Below are 18574 nucleotides of genomic sequence, written 5' to 3' on the forward strand. Positions count from 1 at the left end.
CAGGCATCTCACCACTGGGATTGCCAGTCCATTAACTACTGTTAGACATATAAACCGTGTGTTGTGTGCACGATCAGCTCCTTGTCCTTCAAATATTTTGGATGTAAGCAGGGTCTGTACATCCTGCTGAGCTGGCTTTGGGGAGGGGAACAGGTCAAGGCCAGATTTATTTGCATGAGCACACCCACTCTGCTTGTGTGCTCAGCATGATAGGACTGCTTTCCTCAAATGATCCCTTTGGCTGGTATTGGGTTACAAATCACTTTAGTGTTAAATGCAGGTGTAAATAAATGTTGTTTCCCTTATTGTGTGAGCAAAGGACAGCAGAACTGTGCTTAGCCTGTTCTGACTGAAAGATCACTATCCTCTGAACTGAACTGGCTAAGCAAGGGGCTCAGATGCCAGAGCCTTGTGAAAGTGGATAAGGGAATGTGGACAGGTATTGGTATTCATACTCCTGCCTGGAAGTGTGGGCTCTGCCTAAGAGCCCCAGGCATAGTTTAACCTTCCCCTCCTACTGTTCAAAGATAGAACTAATTCAGGTTCTATTAGGAGTCTTTTTTTTTTTTTTATTAAGTGCTCACTGGAGCTGAACTCATCTCCTGTGGGACAGTGCTCCTGCCAGCTTCACCACTGAGGTTCACCCACTGAAAGCTGACCATCACTGAGAGCTGAGAATCAGAGAGCTGGGTGGAATCTCAGGAGACCGACCCTCAGAAGTCATAGCGGAGAAGCAGTAGTAGCAGAAGGTGATGGTGTGCAGCAGAGCGGCTGGTGAAGGGTGGCCAGCGGTGTGGCTAGCGGAGCCACTTAGAGGGTGGTTCACGGAGCAACGAGCAACCACCAGGGCAGCTGGCAGAGCGACTGGAGAAGCAACCGGCAGGGCAGCTGGATAGCGGAGTGAACAAGGTGCCAACTTCTTCTTTCCCACCACTCCCAACCAGCGTGGGAGGTGAACTCTGCAACTACATCTCTAGACTCTGGGTCTGCCCTACGGACAATACTTATGAATGGGGTGTTGTGAAGGGAGGGGTACATTAAAGGAACTTCTTGTTGATGGACTTAAGAACTATAGGCAAAAGGAAACTGCCCAACGTACTCTGGGGTGGGTGTTTTGTTCATGGTTTTATGCGTGTGAATTCTGCTTGCTGTGTTTTCCCAAATTAATGTCAGGTTATTTTTCCCCTTTTATTAAAAGTCTCTTTTCTACACTCAATCTCTTTGTTTGCGAGAGGGGAAGTATAGCACCTAGAGGTGCTCAAGGGATGGTGTGTAATTATCCCAGGTTACTGGGTGGGGCTCGAGCCAGTTTTGTGTTGTATTGTTGAAAGGAACCTGGGCCTTATTGCTGCTGACTCTGACTGGCAGAAGACTTATATGAAAAGGTGACTCAGTAATGGTGGTGACGTCTGAGCCAGTATCTAACAAGCATCTGGTTTTCACCCCTGCTGTACATACTTCAACAGGGAGACAACCTCCAAATTCTCACTCATAGAAGTCGCTAGATGTGCTGGCACCGTCCGTATTCCTTTCAATACTGTGTGCAAACTGATTTTCCACCAAGGACAGACCTAGGATCCTTCTGCCACTGCTTGGTCTTCTACTGTAGATGGGCCGCTCACTCCTGGTGTCCCTTCGGTTTTGAGTGTCTGGGACTCTGTTCTCCTTCTCAGTGGACATTCTTGGCTAGTATGTCTTAGTCTTTCACAATTGTAACAAATGTACCATCCCAGATCATCCTTCAGTGGGGATCTTTAGGATCCCGGTGCCTTTGGATACTTTGGCATACTAATGGGAGCATTTCTTCCATCATCTTGGTCATCACTTTCAGCATCTCCTCCTGTTGGACCATCAGTTTCTGGACAGCTTTACTTAAACTTTCCAAAGTTAACTGTGTTTGGGGCAGGGCCTTTTCTCCAACAGTTGCATTCACTAGGCCTGCACTTCGTGTATGGAGGTTAGGCTTGACTATCTCTTCCACAGGAACTTCCGCTTCTTCAGACCACTGGAACTTCTTACCATGCTCTTTAAACCTCCTTTTCATTTCATGGCAGAGGGAACCATCCTAGATTCCCAGCACTAACTGCTCTTTCAGAACCATATCTGGGTCTGGAACTGACCAAGTGTCTTGCTCTCCACTTTGCTCATTCTCTCCTGGAGGTCATACACATATGCCTGGACAGTTTCACTGGGCTCCTGTTTTCTTTCAAAGAACTCTGTTAGTCGAGTTCCAATAGGTACCTTGTCTCCATACACATCTAGAAGGAGTTCAAATATCTTTTCCACATAGAATCATAGAAGATTAGGGTTGGAATGGACCTCAGGAGGTCATCTAGTCCAACCCCCTGCTCAAAGCAGGACCAACCCCAACTAAATCATCCCAGCCAGGGCTTTGTCAAGCCAGGCCTTAAAAACCTCTAAGGATGGAGATTCCACCACATCCCTAGGTAACCCATTCCAGTGCTTCACCACCCTCCTAGTGGAAACCTTTTTCCTAATATCCAACGTAGACCTCCCCCACTGCAAACTGAGACCATGCTCCTAGTTCTGTCATCTGCCACCACTGAGAACAGCCTAGCTCCATCCTCTTTGGAACCCCCCTTCAGGTAGTTGAAGGCTGCTATCAAATCCCCCCTCACTCTTCTCTTCCGCAGACTAAATAAGCCCAATTCCTTCAGCCTCTTCTCATAAATCATGTGTCCCAGCCCCCTAATCATTTTGTTGCCTTCCACTGGACTCTTTCCAATTTGTCCACATCCTTCTTGTAGTGGGATGCCCAAAACTGGACACAGTACTCCAGATGTGGCCTCACCAGTGCTGAATAGAGGGGAATAATCACTTTCCTTGATCTGCTGGCAATGCTCCTACTAATGCAGTCCAATATGCCATTAGCCTTCTTGACAACAAGGGCACACTGTTGACTCATATCCAGCTTCTTGTTCACTTTAACCCCCAGGTCTTTTTCTGCAGAAATGCTGCTTAGCCAGCTAGTCTCCAGTCTGTAGCAGTGCATGAGATTCTTCTGTCCTAAGTGGAGGACTCTGCACTGTTCAACATAGGCCAGGGAATGTCCCCAAAGTATATGATACAGGACTTCTTTTAGACAAACATCCAATCTTGATTTAAAAATTGTGCTTGATGGAGAATCCACCATGATCCTTGGTATATTGTTCCAATGGTTAATTACTCTCACCGTTAAAAATGGATGCCTTATTTCTAGTCTGAATTTGTCTACCTTTAACTTCCAGTCATTGGATTGTGCTATACTTCCTCTGCTAGATCGAGGATTCCATTATGGTGAAAAGTCACAATCAGAAACCTGGGTTTGAGCTACCAAACAAGGACTTACACAAGCTGAGCATCTGGCCATAGGAGTGTTTTAATCCTGGGGAGTTCAGGCCTTCTTTTTTGTGGGCCTTCTCTAGTTATTAGTCTTTTAATAAATATTTAAAGGTGGAAGAGTTGCTGTAACTGAAGGAGGGAAATAACCATTTTGATTGTGACTAATTTTGCTATCACTGTAAATGATGTATCTTGCATGTAAAATCCCTTTATTAAGAGCATTCTTTTCAGTGACATAGGCAACAGATGTTTCAAGGCAAAAGTTCTTCCTGCAGGGGAATTACACAGCCATAAACCCTTCTTTTCCTGATGTTCTTGCCATTGTCCCACACTTTTTAAGAGAGAATCAAAATGTTCAAGATGTTCTTGAGGGTTCAGAATATCAGGCTGTGTACATTGAGTGCACGGAAGCTGGGGAGATTAAATTTCCCCTCTTCAATCAAGGCAGCCATTACTGTGCAGTCATCCCAGTAACTGCAGCCCTTCTGCACCCATTCTGTGGGAGAGTTGGGGTTCACAGCCCCTGGCTAGCCCTCAAGTTGACCTTCTGTTTTGGCCCCACACAGGTCAGATTGGAAGCCATTTCTGCAGCACATAGGAGTTGCACAAATCCACAAACGGGATTAACTAGGAAAAAGGGAATTTGGCCCTGCGTATGCAGACATGTTGAGATCAATGCAGTAACTTCTAAATAGAGTTCCTGTGTGGCTGATTTTTGGAACTAACATGCTTTCATCTCTGCATCACATTACAATAATACACATGGATGTTTTGGGGCAGCTTCACCCAGTTCCTTGTGGAAGAAAGGATCTTTACCACCTACTGTACTGCCTGATGCCTGACAAATGCACTGTGCCAAAATAATAACTTCTGAAATTTTCATAAACCCTGATTTATCACACACACACACTGCAGTGAGCTTGAAATTTTGAACCCTCTGAATTCTTCCCAGTTCAGTGCTTGACTGGTTAGTATGGAAGTAATAGAACATTTTTACTTCAGAAAACATTTGTCCTTGTCCTCACACACGGCTGGCTAACGCTGTGCCTTCATCTCCTTTAAATGCTCTTCTAGTTTATGCACTAGGTTATGTATGCTGCTGGAAAACAACCTGAAAAAGAGATTCTTACTGAAGTCTGTTTTTAATCCTCTTATCAACCTACTGGGGTGACAGAATTAGTAGATCTTTCCACTAATTTTGCTGTGTTCTTCAGCAATAAAAAAAAAAAAAAAAATTGCCTGGGTAATTTGTAGGCCTGCATATGTAAATCACAGCATTAATATTGTGTCTGGCTTGCAGCCAGAGAGACTAAATGAAAAACACTAAAAAATATAGCATAGGGAGCTATGCTTGTATTAGTCTTGTATTAGTAAGAAGCAGATGAGGTGTTCATCTCTTCTGTGATTTTTTTTTTTTTTTTTTTTGTAGCACCAACACAAGTTTTGAAGATGAACATCCCCCATTCATATTAAAGGGATTTATCATTTATATAGCCACTTAGAGTGCTAATACCTTGAAAACAAGGCTGCTCCAAGATATATTTACTTTTAAAAATATGTTTTCTAACTTGACAGTGTCCTTTTAAAACAAAACATATATATAATTTATCTGGGAAGTGGCCCTGATTCAATTAAAAGACTGTTCAGGTTGCTAAAGCCAAAGGAGATTGTGGGAACCCTGAAGAATCGGCTTCTGAACTTTAGTGACACAGAAGAAAAAAGCATTTTCTTGGGAATTTAGGTACTTTCTATTTAGAAGGTGACATTGAAAGGAATTAATACTTCTCATTGTACCCTGAAGATGTCTCTTACACCCATCACCATGGCATCTAGGTGCCATATGGCCCTATTCTAATAAGGATGATCACATGAGCCTATTCCATTTCAAGTGGAGACTGCTAGCACTGTCTGGAGAAAGTGCTACTGATACAGTCATAGGGTCAGATTGTGCCTGTTGAAACAGAACATCCTATTGAGAGTTACAACCAAGAGATACTATTCAGGAAAAATCTGCCTCCAATGGGTATTTCGGGAGAAATTCTCAGACAAAGTTAGAGGAGTTTCTCTACCAGGCAAAATTAGTCTGAAGCTGGCTCACTAACACTTTCTCTGCAATGTTGCCATCCCTATGTGATAGTGCTGTTGCTGATTCAGTGCAGTGGCACCAGTGATTCAACAGGCAAGCAAAACCAGTATGAGTAAGAGACAGGTAGCTTTAGCGTGAGATGGATCAGCTGGAGCAGTGGCAGCTATAAAATAGCATCTTGTACAGATAGGTTTTAGGTGAATGGCAGTAGCAGCATAGTTTATTTTAATAACCAGTTACGCAAAGAAAAGCCTCCAACAGCTCAAAGTAGGAGTGTCATCAGCTGAACACACAATCCCTCTCCTCAAGCCTTCAGATTTGCTGAAAAACAGCCTTGCTGCTGTAGATTCTCCCGCAGGGGACCAGAAGCTTCTTGTTCATTAACCTTTTGTGTTGCTCCTGCTAACCAACTAGTTCTTGCTACTGCATTGCTCGCAGGCACAGCCTCAGCTAGTTGCATCTCTCTGCAGCCTATACTAGTGAGTTTTAACTCCCTATTTGCCACAAACTGTGGGATTCTATTTATCTGCCACAAACACCTTCCCATAATCTATTTTAGTGGACTATAATCTATTTAGTTGGAAAAATTTAGGGAGGTCTAAAGATTTACTGTCTGTAGCAGGTCAGAATGTAAATTCTAGGCAGATAGGTGTCCTGGTGCATACTGTCTCTGGGCACTTTTTGCTCCATGATTCATGTGAATGTAGCACTATATACTGACATTTCATTTAAAAAAAAAGAGAGTCCTGTAGCACTTTAAAGACTAACAAATTTAATTTCTGCAGGCATAAGCTTTCGTGGGCTGCAACCCACTTCGTCAGATGCAAGAAATAGAAATCAGATAGGGGGTGTGTGTGTATATATATATATATTACATCCAAGGTTAAGGAACAACAATGGGGAGGGTAGGTGTTATCAAAGTCCATTCAGTTAGAGTAGATGAGGCCTATTCACAACCATTGATTAGAAGGTGAGAATGTGTTACTTACATTTTACTGCTGAAATAATTAATGAGTTCCATACAGTTTGCTTGATTTTAACCTTGTAAATGTGCTGAATGAAATCCCAACAGCCTAGATGCAAACTTGGGAAAGGGACCAGAGGAATAGAGATATGAGACGAATGGAAGAGAAGAAAAGGAGGAATGGAAATGGGGGGGAGGGGGGTGCAGAGGGAGAGCAAGGGAAAGAGAAAGGAAAAGGGAAAAAAAGGAGACAGATGGAAGAGAACCAGAATCAGTGAGAGGGATGGAAAGTGGGATAAGAGGATGATAAAGAGCAAATTAGCTATATGGAGCATATGCTATCCTTGGGCAGGGAGTTTATACTCCTAACCCCCATAAATACCAATCAGATCTGTGCAGTCATTGGGCAGAGAGATGAGAATAATTTTTAAAAATGTTTCTGGGACGTCTTAAAGGACTATTCTTGATCAAAATGTTTAAGAGCTCTGCTAGCCCTAAATAAGAACTTATTATACATATTAATCAAAATGCATGGTGTTTACCTGACAATCTGTAATAGTTGGTAAGATCTATACATAGGCACTCTTGACAAAGTAAAATTTAGATGCTATAAATGGGGCTGTTATGCACTGTCACATTAACTCAATTGCTGCACGAGCTCACAAAGTCCATATGATAAAAATCAGTATGAAATGTTCGCAGTGAGATGAGTGTATGTGTAAACGGGGGGTTAGGAAGATTTTGTCAGAAAGGTGCATTTCTTATTATTGTGCATCAAATAGCACCTGGTCATATTATTAACTGTGAGCTTCAAACTTTAACAACCAGTGCTTTTTTGTGTGGTTTTTGTTTATTTGTTGTTATAGATGGATCTAAAAAGCACCAGAAACGCTCACATTTTTTTTGTTTTAGTTTTTTTTAACACAACTTTCACTTTAAAAATGAATGTCTTCAGAAAGAAAATTATTCCTGCGCTCAATGTGTGTAAAATTTCAGCGTAGAGCTCACTAGTTAGATATTATTTTGCTTATGGCATTAAATGTCCAAAAACCAGTACAACCAAAGCTTAAAGCAAACTTTTATGGTCTTTTTATAAACTTGGGAATGTATTATAGGTGTTTATAATGGAAAAATTTACTCAACCTATGTTTAAGGGATAGCTAACCATGATGCAGTCATATGATAGGGTATAATCCAAAAATCATATGCCACTTGTGGTTGTTTTGCATGTCAAGTCATATTTCTGCATTTCGGTGTCCAGACTGTACAGAGTCTCAGGATACTTTTATTGTTGTACTTTTTAGCTGCCTCTGCTGGTTTTAAGAGTTGTTCTCAGCTTGTAATAATAGGAGACAATAAAATTATCTTTGCTTCCATCTTTAGAAGAAAATCAAAGGCTTGATCCTGTATTTTTTGTGGACCCAAGACTCCTGTTGAAATGAATGGGAGTTCTGAGTACATACAGAATGTTGAATTGGGCCTGAAAAGAAGGTGTTAACACAAATCCCCTTGCTGAATATCTTGAAAAACCAAAGCCACTACTGTAGATCATAAGTTTTTGACTGGGGGTTGGTACATCAAGATCAACTGAGCAGGAAAAAGGCTTTTAGATGCACACCCAAATGAACAAAAATCTTATTATTTGGCTAGAGAGCATGCTTGGGTTTACAAAGCAATAATATGGGTACCGTGCATATAGTTAGGCCAGGGGATGAGTTACAGTAGAAAAAAGGAATCAACGGATCTGCTGGCCATGTTACGGGGTTTGCTTGTGGAGGTCCTTCTCTCCAGGACTTGTCTATGTTAGAAGTTCAGACCATATCTGAACACAATTGGGAGCAGTTGAGTTAGATGGGACAATGAGGACGGCTGCTTTGAGCTCAGTGGAGAAGAGGACGAGTCATGTTCAATGTTATGTCATTTAGTTGGCACCAGCAGAAATAAGATTTTTGGTTACCCAAAATCTTATGTCATTTGTCATCATGTCATTTGAAATGTGTATCAATGTTCCACTTATAAATATTGTATAAAGGGTTAATAAATCTATATTCATAGATATTACAGGCATGTTTAAGATGTTATAGATGGTTTAAAGCACATGTGTAAGTATTATAGATGGTTAAAGCAACCTCTTGGATTGTTACCATCTTTAACAATTGATTAACCATTAAGAAAAACATCAGTTCATCATTTATTAACCCTTATAAACTATTTGTAAATGGTCCCTTGATATAAAGTGTAAAGTATAAATGTTCTAAGGTAGACAAATTGCTAGTCTCCAACTCATGGAATAGCGTCACAAATACAAATCAGTCTCCCTTAATATTAGGAGGAAGTGGGGTACATTTGAGACCTCCTTCTCCTTCCCCATTCCTTGAGGTTTTCATTGTGCCTTAAAGCATTTAGCTATCAACTTGACAATTCCCTGGACAAGCACTAAATAGTCTGTACAACTGTCATTCAGTGAGAATGAAGCGTGCTTACAGTGGGGCTGACTTTGTTTTGTATTCACTCATTGGGACTCTTTGGGACAAACAGAAAGTCTGGCCAACTGAAATGATGTGCGATTTCTTTAATTAGCAGTACAGTGATGCCAACTCTTGAATTTCATCATGAATTTTGTGGTGTTTGATGCTTTACTGAAAGCCACAGGTCCTGGAGTTAAGCGTCCACAGAAGAATCTAACCTTTAATTTTTTTTGTTTTGTTTTTGTTTTATAGCATGTTTTTAACTCATGGTTGCAGAGAAAAGCTTGAAAATGTGACCTGAGTGCACCTTAAAAGCAGATAAAAATAACCCCAAATGTATTACTATATAAAAATGTTAATGATTTTTAAGCCAATCTCATGATATTGGGAGCATGATTCCTGATTTCTGAACATTTGGGGCTGACAATATTATCATTACACTTAATTTTTTTGTAACATTGGTTGCATGATTCAGCATATTTTATATAAATAATTTATGAGAATCAAAGTGAAATGGCAGTAGTATTGTATGGGATAAATGTAGGCCTAAAATGAGGAATACCAGTGATAATATAGTATTTGCATTAATAGGGGAATGGTTTAGATGATCTAATAGACGTCTTCAATTTCTGATATCTATGATGCTAATGAAGGACAGTTGAAAGATCTGCTCAAAAACTTTGATATTTATGGAATATTGAAAGTCAAAGCTTTTTTTAAAAATCCTGTTTTCATTTTTTGTTTCTTATCTCAAAAGCAATAATAGAAATTACAAGTTTGCTCTTCTCTGAGTTTTGTTGGCTGCTGTGGATTTTTGTTGTTGTTGTTTTTGTTTTGATGTCTCAGACATGATTATTGGTAACTTTCTCAGCTGTTAATTGTGGGGGCAGGCTTGCTGAATCCCAAATATTCAATTCACTGCCACTTCTTTGGCTACACAGGTTATACAAGTGTTGTCAAACTACAACAGATACAGACCCCTCTGGTTTCTCACAGCTGTAGGTACAGTATACTCCAGAGCTTCACGCTGTTTTACCAGGGGTTAATCCTTCTGTCCATTTGTCATTAATGTCTATTCCTGAACTGATGGCAAGTTGCTACACAGTGCAAGTCCTCTCTGCCATCTCTCTCCTTTCAAACTGATCTCTAAAAGGTTTATAATTTTATATTTAATTCTATGGGATGGTGTATACCGATCTGTGGATTGTATATTAATTACTTAAGAATTCCTAGTTATCACTCTGAGGTTTAACAGGTTTTTGTCCCAAGATCAGGCCCAGTATTATTAAAATTACTGTTCAGCTGGGAACCCCAATGTGCACGGTTGCAATACTTTAGGAACTCTTCTGTATTTGTAATAGTTTTATTATACATTTAGCAAAGTCATAAACACTCTAATGCAGCAAGGTAGACAGAGATAATACAGAATGTACATCTGAACATCCATATACTCACATTATCCCTTGCAGAACAACCTGAAATGTTAGCCATTATCTTCCTCCTCACCAGCACCTTCCTTATCATCACCAGTGGCCATCATCCTGGCACCTCCAAAGGCCTACATCTCTCCTTCTGCACACAGGCTGGGATACAACTTTAATAATATGTCATACTGACACCACTCTGCCTAATGCATATTCAGTAGAAGTTTCTCCCCTCTTTCTTATTTGTATTTTCTCACCCTGTTAATGTTGGAGTGCGCTTCTCCTATAGGTTAGTATATTAATTATCTCAACTTATTTTCCTGCTCATCAGTTCATTGCCATGGTACTCTTGTGGTGAAACATCTGCAGATGTTCCTATTCTAAAATACCCAAAAACTTATGTTAGTTCATATTCCTGTGGCTGCCTGGTGTTATATACAAACTTCCCCCTTAAACACTCTATTCACAGTTCCTCAAAACTTAGGGATGATGGCCATTTATCTATGCCAAAGTTCATAGGCCTCAAGTCTTATGCTAACTACTTAAGCTAATGTTTTACAAGATACAGGCCTGTAGGTTCCTTGTATTATCACAAAATAAAATAAATGCTAAAGCTAGCTCTATGAGCTACCATGGTTTTAAACATTCTACAGAAAACATTCTAGTTTTTTATTCTTAGCTGTAAGCTTTTATAGCAATTTCTACAGAAACCTGTTTAAAGTCTTTCCTGTATTGGTTTAATCCCTATTAAATTCTGAGACCTTTCCAAAAGGAGGGAAACAAAAATCCTCACAACAACCAAACACAATCCTAGTTCTTTCACAAGCTAAAAGGATTTTTTGTGGGGAAGCCCGTTTTGAAGTATTGGTAGCAAATCATTGCCTTGTAGCATGCATTGACCTTATCTAAATTGTGATAGAGGGAACTCTGACCCAGTTTCAGCAAATGCGCACATGCATAACTTTGAATTCAATGGGACTCTTTACCTGTTAAAGTTAAGCTTGTGAGTGTTTGCAGGTTTAGGTCCTCTGGTAGTAGGGGCATACTTTAATACTACTGAATACTTGCTAACTTCTAAAAGCTATGACATGGAACATAGGGTGTCTGTGGGAAAGAAGTAATCCACCACACAACTCATATTTTGACCTAAGATGTAGATTTGTAAAAACAAGGTCAGAAGAGAGATTTTGAATGATTTTTTTCTGTGCATTCTAATTGAAAAAATGTGTGTTTTTAAACAAATAAACTTTCCCCTGCATACAGTGTTTGCAACCCAAACATCTCAGCCCTGAGAACCTGACTGTAAATAGAGGTGGAACTGGCTTCATTGATTTCCATTGTCTGCACTGACAGAAATGCAAAAAGCAAACAACATAAACAGTGACAGTGAAATGGATTTTATGTTTCTCATTTTTTGTAACATAAAGCAATTTTGCTTGGTCCTTTAACTTAATTGAAAATGCATAGGAGTATGAGAGCTTGTAAGAGGGAGAGTGGGAAATATTGTAATTTTTTAAACATGACTGAGGCCCTCTTCTCTTTGGCACGTTTCCCTCCAGCCACAAGGAATAAAGGAAGCTGGAGTTTGCATCGACGTGTCTCTCACGGTCTATAGTAGTCATACTATAGTTTGGCAGGTTTGCGGCCAGCTGTGGTCAGCGCCACCTACTGGCCTTCTTTGGTCACTGCAGCAATGAGGTTGTTATTAGCGATACAAATTGCGCAACAGCTGTTTGGCTCCTGGAAGCAGGGGCAGGGCGGTGTGGCGAGGGCTCGGCCAGTCAGCCACGTTGAGGAGTGTGGCTGAAGGAGGAAGGGGGTGGGTACACAGTGCCTTTTGCACGCGGTGGGATGATGCCACCGGAGAACACAAGCCCCTTCTCCTGTATTTTATGGCACGCCCAAGAGGAATCCCAGGGAGGGGGGCCCCGTGTGCCTTGGGGGGCGGAGCGGGGCAGAATGTCGCGGGTTCTTTCTTTTTTATTTGGAGGCGTGAGATCCAGTCACTCGGTCCCTGGCGCATCAGCAAGTGCGAACCCCGCCCCCCAAACACTCGCTCGGTGGCCGTCAGATCAGACGCTGAATTAGTAGGGAAGATCCGGAAGCCTGGGAGCGCTGGGTTGGACTGGAGCATTGTGCTTGTGCAGAGCGACCTCGGCGTCAGTGGGCCCGAGACGCATGTAAACGGGAGCGGTGTCAGCCCGGGGAGAAAGTCTTTTACGATTTGCTGCACTTCCTGTTGAGCTCAGCCTCCTGCCTGCAGCAGGGCCAGATCGCAAGGAGCGTTTGCAACTCCTCCTTGGCGGGGCTGGGGGCTGTCTCCCGTTTGCCGTCCGCGCTGCCTGGGATTCCGGCGTGCAGCGGGAACGGGGAGCCGCCGCAGGCACATTGCGATGTGCGTTTGCGCCACCGCCTGCTGCAGGCCTGCGTGAGTTTCTCGTGCCTCCGGCCCTGCTCGAGCTGCCGCTGTCTGGGGGGCTCTGGCTTGGTTGTTGCAGGCAGCACAGAGGAAGGCACGTTTCAGTGTGTGTCTGTGTGAGCATTTGCCCTCGCTCCGCCTCCTGCTTGACAGAGGAGGACGGACCCGGCCGCAGGATCCGGACTGCAGGGATTGTGTTTCTTTGCAAACAGCGTCGAGCTGCTCAACTTTTGCACCTTCCTCTTTCTCCCCAGGGAGGGCACGTGTAATGGGGGACATGTCACTCCGCTGTGCAAAAGGGAAGAAAGTTTCTCCTCCGCCAGGAGTCTCGGGATATTTTTGAACGGGAGGAAGAGTTGTAAACTAACTGAGCCGCAATTTCAAGGATGTCTCAAGCTCTTGCTCCTGGAGGAGACGGGAGCCCCTAGCAACCCTCTCATCCCCGATTAAAAAAAAACCCGCAGCTGGAGAAACTCCTCCCTTCCCCTGTGGTTCCCCCACCCCCTTTCTCCCCAGTTCCTGCGGGTTTGAAAACAAGCCCAGATTGGCTGCTGGTGGTGGACAGTGGTGGGAGGGAGGTGGAAGAGGAGAGGAGCCTTGCTTCGAGCCAGCCCCTGGAGTTAAGCCTTCTTTAGCGGGATGGGAAGCACGGCCATGGACACCAAGAAGAAAGATGCTTCCAGCAGGAAAAGCTCCAGCCAGAAGAGACGCATGTTGCGAGTGCACATCCCTGTAAGTGCCTGCCACGCCCCCCCTCCCCCTTCTCGTGCTGATGACAGGGCTAAAGGGACTGCCGTCCGCACTCAGCCCTGCGGCCCGGACAGCGCGCGCTCCTCCTGTCAGCAGCAGCAGCAGCAACTAGGATTGCGCGCGCGCGTGTGTGTGTGTGTGTGTGTGGGGGTCTCCTGGGCAGTGCGGACACACCCCTTACCATTTAGCAGCAACGGGTTGGGGGAGGCGTGCTAAAGAAAGGTGCATGTGCCTTCTGCCCTGCAGCAGCAGCAGCTGCGAATCTGTGCAATGCCTGCCTCTCCTGTCACATAGCAACAGCTGGGGGGTGCGCGAGGAGAGGTGCCCCCTGCACGCTTCTGGCATTCAGCAACAGCTGTTAGGAAATGCGGGGAAGCCGCTGCTGGTCAGTGCCTGCCGCTGGGGCTCAGGAACTGCACTTGCGGGGAAGGGGTGCGGACTTGTCTTGCATGCCGTGCGTGCTCCTGCCACTGGCAGCAGCAGCACCCGAGTGCTGGGAGATTGTGTTCCTTGCCGTGCAGGCTCTGCCTGTCAGCGAGCAACAACAACAGGTTGGGTGGGTGGGGAGGAGTGTCCTCCGTGCAGTGCTTGTTTATCCTGCCTCATAAAATCAGTACTTTGGGGGCAGGAAGGAGGAGTTCTCTGTACATTGCATGCTGCTGCTCTGTCCTTGTACAGCTGTGGGGCAGAAGAAGGGACCCCTTCCCTTTAATTGGTTTCTGTAGTAGCTGCCTCTCAGCCTAGTCATGGGCCCTTCTGAACTGATTCCAGATGGGCCCGAGTCAATGTGCAGCTAGCTTTCACACCTGGGTCCAACAAGAGGATCCCACATGCGGCTGTGCCAAAGACAATGTCACACATCAGATGGGTGCCCTCTGACCAGGTGGGGTGGTGGTCTGGGGGCTGTCTGTGCTCTTTGCTGATGAGGCTGCTGCAAATTGGCTTGGCAATGTCTGCATCTGATAAGAAGAAGTCTAGCATTGAATTTTAGTATTTTGTTACAAGAGGAGCTGCCTTCAGGTGCATGGGGGGGAGGGGGTGTATGGTCTATGTGACCATGTGTATGCGGCGGAGGAGTAGCAGTTAGTTGAGGGAGAGGTGTAGGCCGTGTAAGAGGCAGCACCCCACACACTGTTCCTGCTTGGGCTCTTTGCTTGAGAAGAGGATGTTTGCTGTGTTGTAGCCATGTTGGTCCCAGGATATTAGAGACACAGGGTGGGTAAAGTAATATCTGTCACTGGGCCAACTTCAGTTTTTGATAGAGACAAGCATTCGAGCCACACAGAGCTCTTCTTCCGGTCTAGCTGAAATTGGTCCAGTAAAAGATATAACCTTGCCCATCTTGTGTCTCTGAGAAGAGGATGTACAGTTTGGTGCTGGGGAGGGAGGACTGGAGCCCTCCATTGGCCACTCAGCTTCCTCCCTTTCATGCACTAATCAAATCCAGCCCAGCTGCATGCAGAGTGCCAGGGTTGCAAAGTATGACTGGGCAAAGGGAGAGAACAGCACACTCTGCACTAACTACTCCCCTCACTCAGCCATGTGATTTGTTTGGCACATTTCTTTATCAGGATTTGATATTTCATGTACAATGCTGGAGAGTCTGAGTGTATTTTAACTAGAGATGAGCTCAAAGCAGTAAACCAGACTAAATATGCCCAAACTTTGGCACATGGACATATCTCTGCGGTGAGACTGAATTGGAGCCTCTAATCTGAAGCACTCAAACTCTAATTCAGAACTCTGTTTCCCAGGGGTCAATAGCTCAGAACTCTCTCAGATGTTAATAAAAGCAATCTATTGTTGGAATGATAGGTACAGAGGAATGGTCAGACTAGAGCAGAGCGGTGAAGAGATTGGCAAGAAATGGTTTTCCTATCCCATGAAAATTTCCATAATTTTAAAACTATTCCTGTTTTAAAAATTGAGATGAAACTAAGACTTTATGAAAATGTAGTGAGAGAGCTTGACACTCCCACCCCAGAATAGCCAGGTGGCTAACATGAGACCTTTTTAAATTTTGGAGTGAGCTAGTCCCAGATTCAATAGCCTGGTGATTAGGGCACTGATCTGAGAGATAGGAGACCAGGTTCAAGTCCCTCCTTTGGTGACTATTTAATTATTTATACAAAATGAAAAAGCTCCTACAGGTGAGACTGCAAATGCCTCACCCCACAATAGCTGGGTGGTCAGGACACTTACTGGGCATGTGGCAGAACTAGGTTCAAGACCCTGCTTCATTATCAGGCAGAATAGGGACTTAGACCTGGTCTCCCACACCCTACATGAGTGCTTTCACTACTGAGTTATTAGCTGTTCTGGGGTGGGGTCAGTGGCTCACTCTAGTTTTTACCAAACATTTTTTCAAAATCAACTATTTGCTGCAAAAAAAAAAAAAAAAAAAAAAAGTAGTTTTTGATGAATCATCATTTTCCAACATAACACCCTTTTCTCAAATTCCTGACCAGCTCTAGACCAGTGCGCCATGCAGTCCAGTGTCTTGTCTGACAGTAGCCAGCAGTAGCTGATTCAGAGGAATGTGAAAGAAACTCTGTAGTAGGCAGGCAGTATAGAATAACTTGCTCATAGGGACACTTTTTCCTCTTCTCCAATAGTTAGAGGTTGATTTATAATCTGAAGGTGGAGAATTTATCCCTTTCAAAATTTCATTGATATTTTTAATCCTTGCTATTAATTCAGAATATTCTTGTTATCTATATACATCTCCATTCCTTTTTTGGAATCCACCACACTTGGCCTTCATGCCTCTGGCAATGACTTCCAGAATTCCTGCTCCCACTGCTGAGGGGTCTAGATTTTGCTGCAGCTGTTCAGCGACAGGAGGCAACATGAGGATGCGCCTACCAGACCAAAAGGAAACTATCAGCTAATTCCATTTCTATGCTTTTTCAGTTTTTTTTCATGGAAAAACAAACAAATGCAAACATATAGGCCCTGCTGAATATGTGGTATAAAACAAAAGGGGAAATACACAGCTTTTTAATGGGCAGAATTAGTTCTGTAGAATTCTTTTGTCACTCTCTGAAGTGAAACATGAGCCCAGTAGTGTGAGTAAAATTTTCAACCTACAATGTGTTAGTGTGCTCAAAATTAGGCAGAATGAGATTTCTCTAATTTAATTGGGTGTGTCCAGTGTGTCCCTCACAATAGTGTCTCGGCATCCATCTCTGCCACAGCACCAGTAATACTTTACAACTTCCATCTGATGATCTCAAAATGCCTTATAAACATTGAACATCATAGGGTGATTGTAATTATCCTAATTTTATACATGGAGAAATTGAGACATGAGGGGATTAAGGGATTTTTCCAAATCAGAGTGTCTTTGGCAGAGCTAAGAATAGAACCCAAACATTCTGTTTCTAGTTCTCTTGGTTAACTATAAAGAGCATCTTCTTCCCCAGGGTTGCTTCAATCTTGTCCCAGAGGGACCACCTCTTGGGCAGACAGTCATTCATTGTCTGTGTTTGTTAACTTCTTGGCCTCTTTGCTAAGCCTGCTAAGTAGGTTGCCACCTGGACAGTGGTAGATATTTGCACATATGCCACTAAGGGTATGTCTACATGGGGATAAAGTCCTGTGGCACAGCCGTGGCTAGCCCAGATCAGCTGATTCAGGCTTGTGCAGCTTGGGCTCCGGTGCTAAAAATTGCTGTGTAGACATTTGATCTCGGGCTAGAGCCTGCGTTCTCGGACTTGCCACCTCACAGGTTTCCAAAGCTTGGGCTTCAGCCCAAGGCAGAATATGTACACAGCAATTTTTCAGTCCCTGATTCTGAGACCTGTGAATCCGAGTCAGCTGACCCAGGCCAAGTGCAGGTATTTTATCCCAATGTAGACATACCCTTATGGTCTGATCGTACTCTCACAGAAGTCAGTAGCTGTTTTGCCATTGACTCAGTTGGGAGTAATTCAAGACTTAAAAATTAACAAAGACCTTCTTTTCACTCCCTCCCCCCCCCCTTCTCCCGAACTAATAGATTCCTTTCCTCTTCTTGCACAGCTGAGGTCTATTGTATTCCTAAAATGGGTCATATTTTTTCAGGTTGGGTGGTATTTTTCAGTGGTTTTCTGTCTTCTGTTGTAGTCGCAGTACAGCTGTGTTAGGAACTTTTATCATACCCATTTGACAGTGTCATCTTCATTTGAAAAGATCAATTTAGCTGTTTTTTCCCCTCTTTCATAACATTTTCTTGGCTGTTGTTTTGGAGCATCATTCTCCTATTTCAGTGGTGCCTGTCAGTGCGACTCTAGTTGTCAAGGGAGCTTTCATCAGACAGCAATTTTTATTTTGCTCATCCTTCTCTCTTCTGTGTCTTGTTCTGAGATCACGTTTATTGCTGAGACATTTAATTCTTGCTCATTGGGCTCTTCAGATGAGAGGCAGCAAGGGGAAGACTAAGAAGGTGTGAACAGAAAGTGAAATAAAAGAGAGAGTAATTTTAAGAGAAAGTATTGAGAAAGAAATATACACGAGCTATAGCTGGGAGACTGTGATGCTTTCTAGTCCTACATTGCGGATGTATCTGTGCCACTTGGCAGACTTGACATAGAAAGTGTTGACAAGCTTTGATGAAAAGCAGAGGAAAGTCCTTTAAAAAACCATGAAAATTAGGTGGTGAGGGGAAAACCAAAGACTACTTTTTCCTGAATGGAAGGTGTAAATGTTCTCCTTCTTTCTCATTTGTCCTATTTTAGGGGTTGTCCAATAAAGTGAAAACAAATTGATGAGTCTTAGCGAGCCCATTTTGTTGTGGCTCACCACCCAGGATGGGAATTTCAGGATCTTATCCATTTCAAGCAAGAAAGGAGAGTTGGGGGAAGAACTGTAGGACATAATAGAGGAGTATGACAGATGCTTTCTTTCTGAAACGGTGCTCTCTGTGCTGACTCTCCTCTTCCTTCTGCACTAGTGAAGCATTTATATTTTGACACCAAAATCTTGCTCTTGGGAAGGTTGGAAGTCTGCAGAGTTCCTGTAAACTGGATGCTCCCAGTTCCTGCTAAACTGATTTGCAATAGCCCAAGATAAACCTCATACCACTAGATTCTCTAGCACTGTAAAGTGAGGAGCTAGTTGCTAAATCACTGGGCTGTGCTC

At 43.3% G+C, this 18574-nt stretch overlaps 1 protein-coding gene across 10 annotated transcripts in view; it reads left to right on the forward strand.

Annotated features, from left to right (window-relative positions):
* PRKAG2 (protein kinase AMP-activated non-catalytic subunit gamma 2) overlaps nt 1-18574 on the forward strand; it is a 426595-nt gene that overhangs the window by 23767 nt on the left and 384254 nt on the right. For 3 of the 10 annotated variants that reach the window (XR_010918707.1, XR_010918708.1, XM_067542744.1), the window contains exon 1: nt 12354-13838. The exons of 2 other annotated variants lie outside the window; for them this stretch is intronic. Coding sequence is in view for 6 of the 8 variants with exons in the window: in XM_067542744.1 (XP_067398845.1) it covers nt 13680-13838 (159 nt within the window). In the remaining 2 variants the exon portion in view is untranslated. Of the gene's footprint in view, nt 1-12353; nt 13839-18574 lie in introns of those variants that run through there. 5 more of the 10 variants (XM_067542740.1, XM_067542742.1, XM_067542745.1 and 2 more) reach the window with 3 other exon arrangements.

The sequence above is a fragment of the Emydura macquarii genome, unplaced genomic scaffold, assembly GCF_026122565.2.
Source record: "Emydura macquarii macquarii isolate MOO-44397 ecotype Brisbane River unplaced genomic scaffold, CSIRO-AGI_Emac_v2 contig_719, whole genome shotgun sequence".
Lineage (NCBI taxonomy): Eukaryota > Metazoa > Chordata > Testudines > Chelidae > Emydura > Emydura macquarii.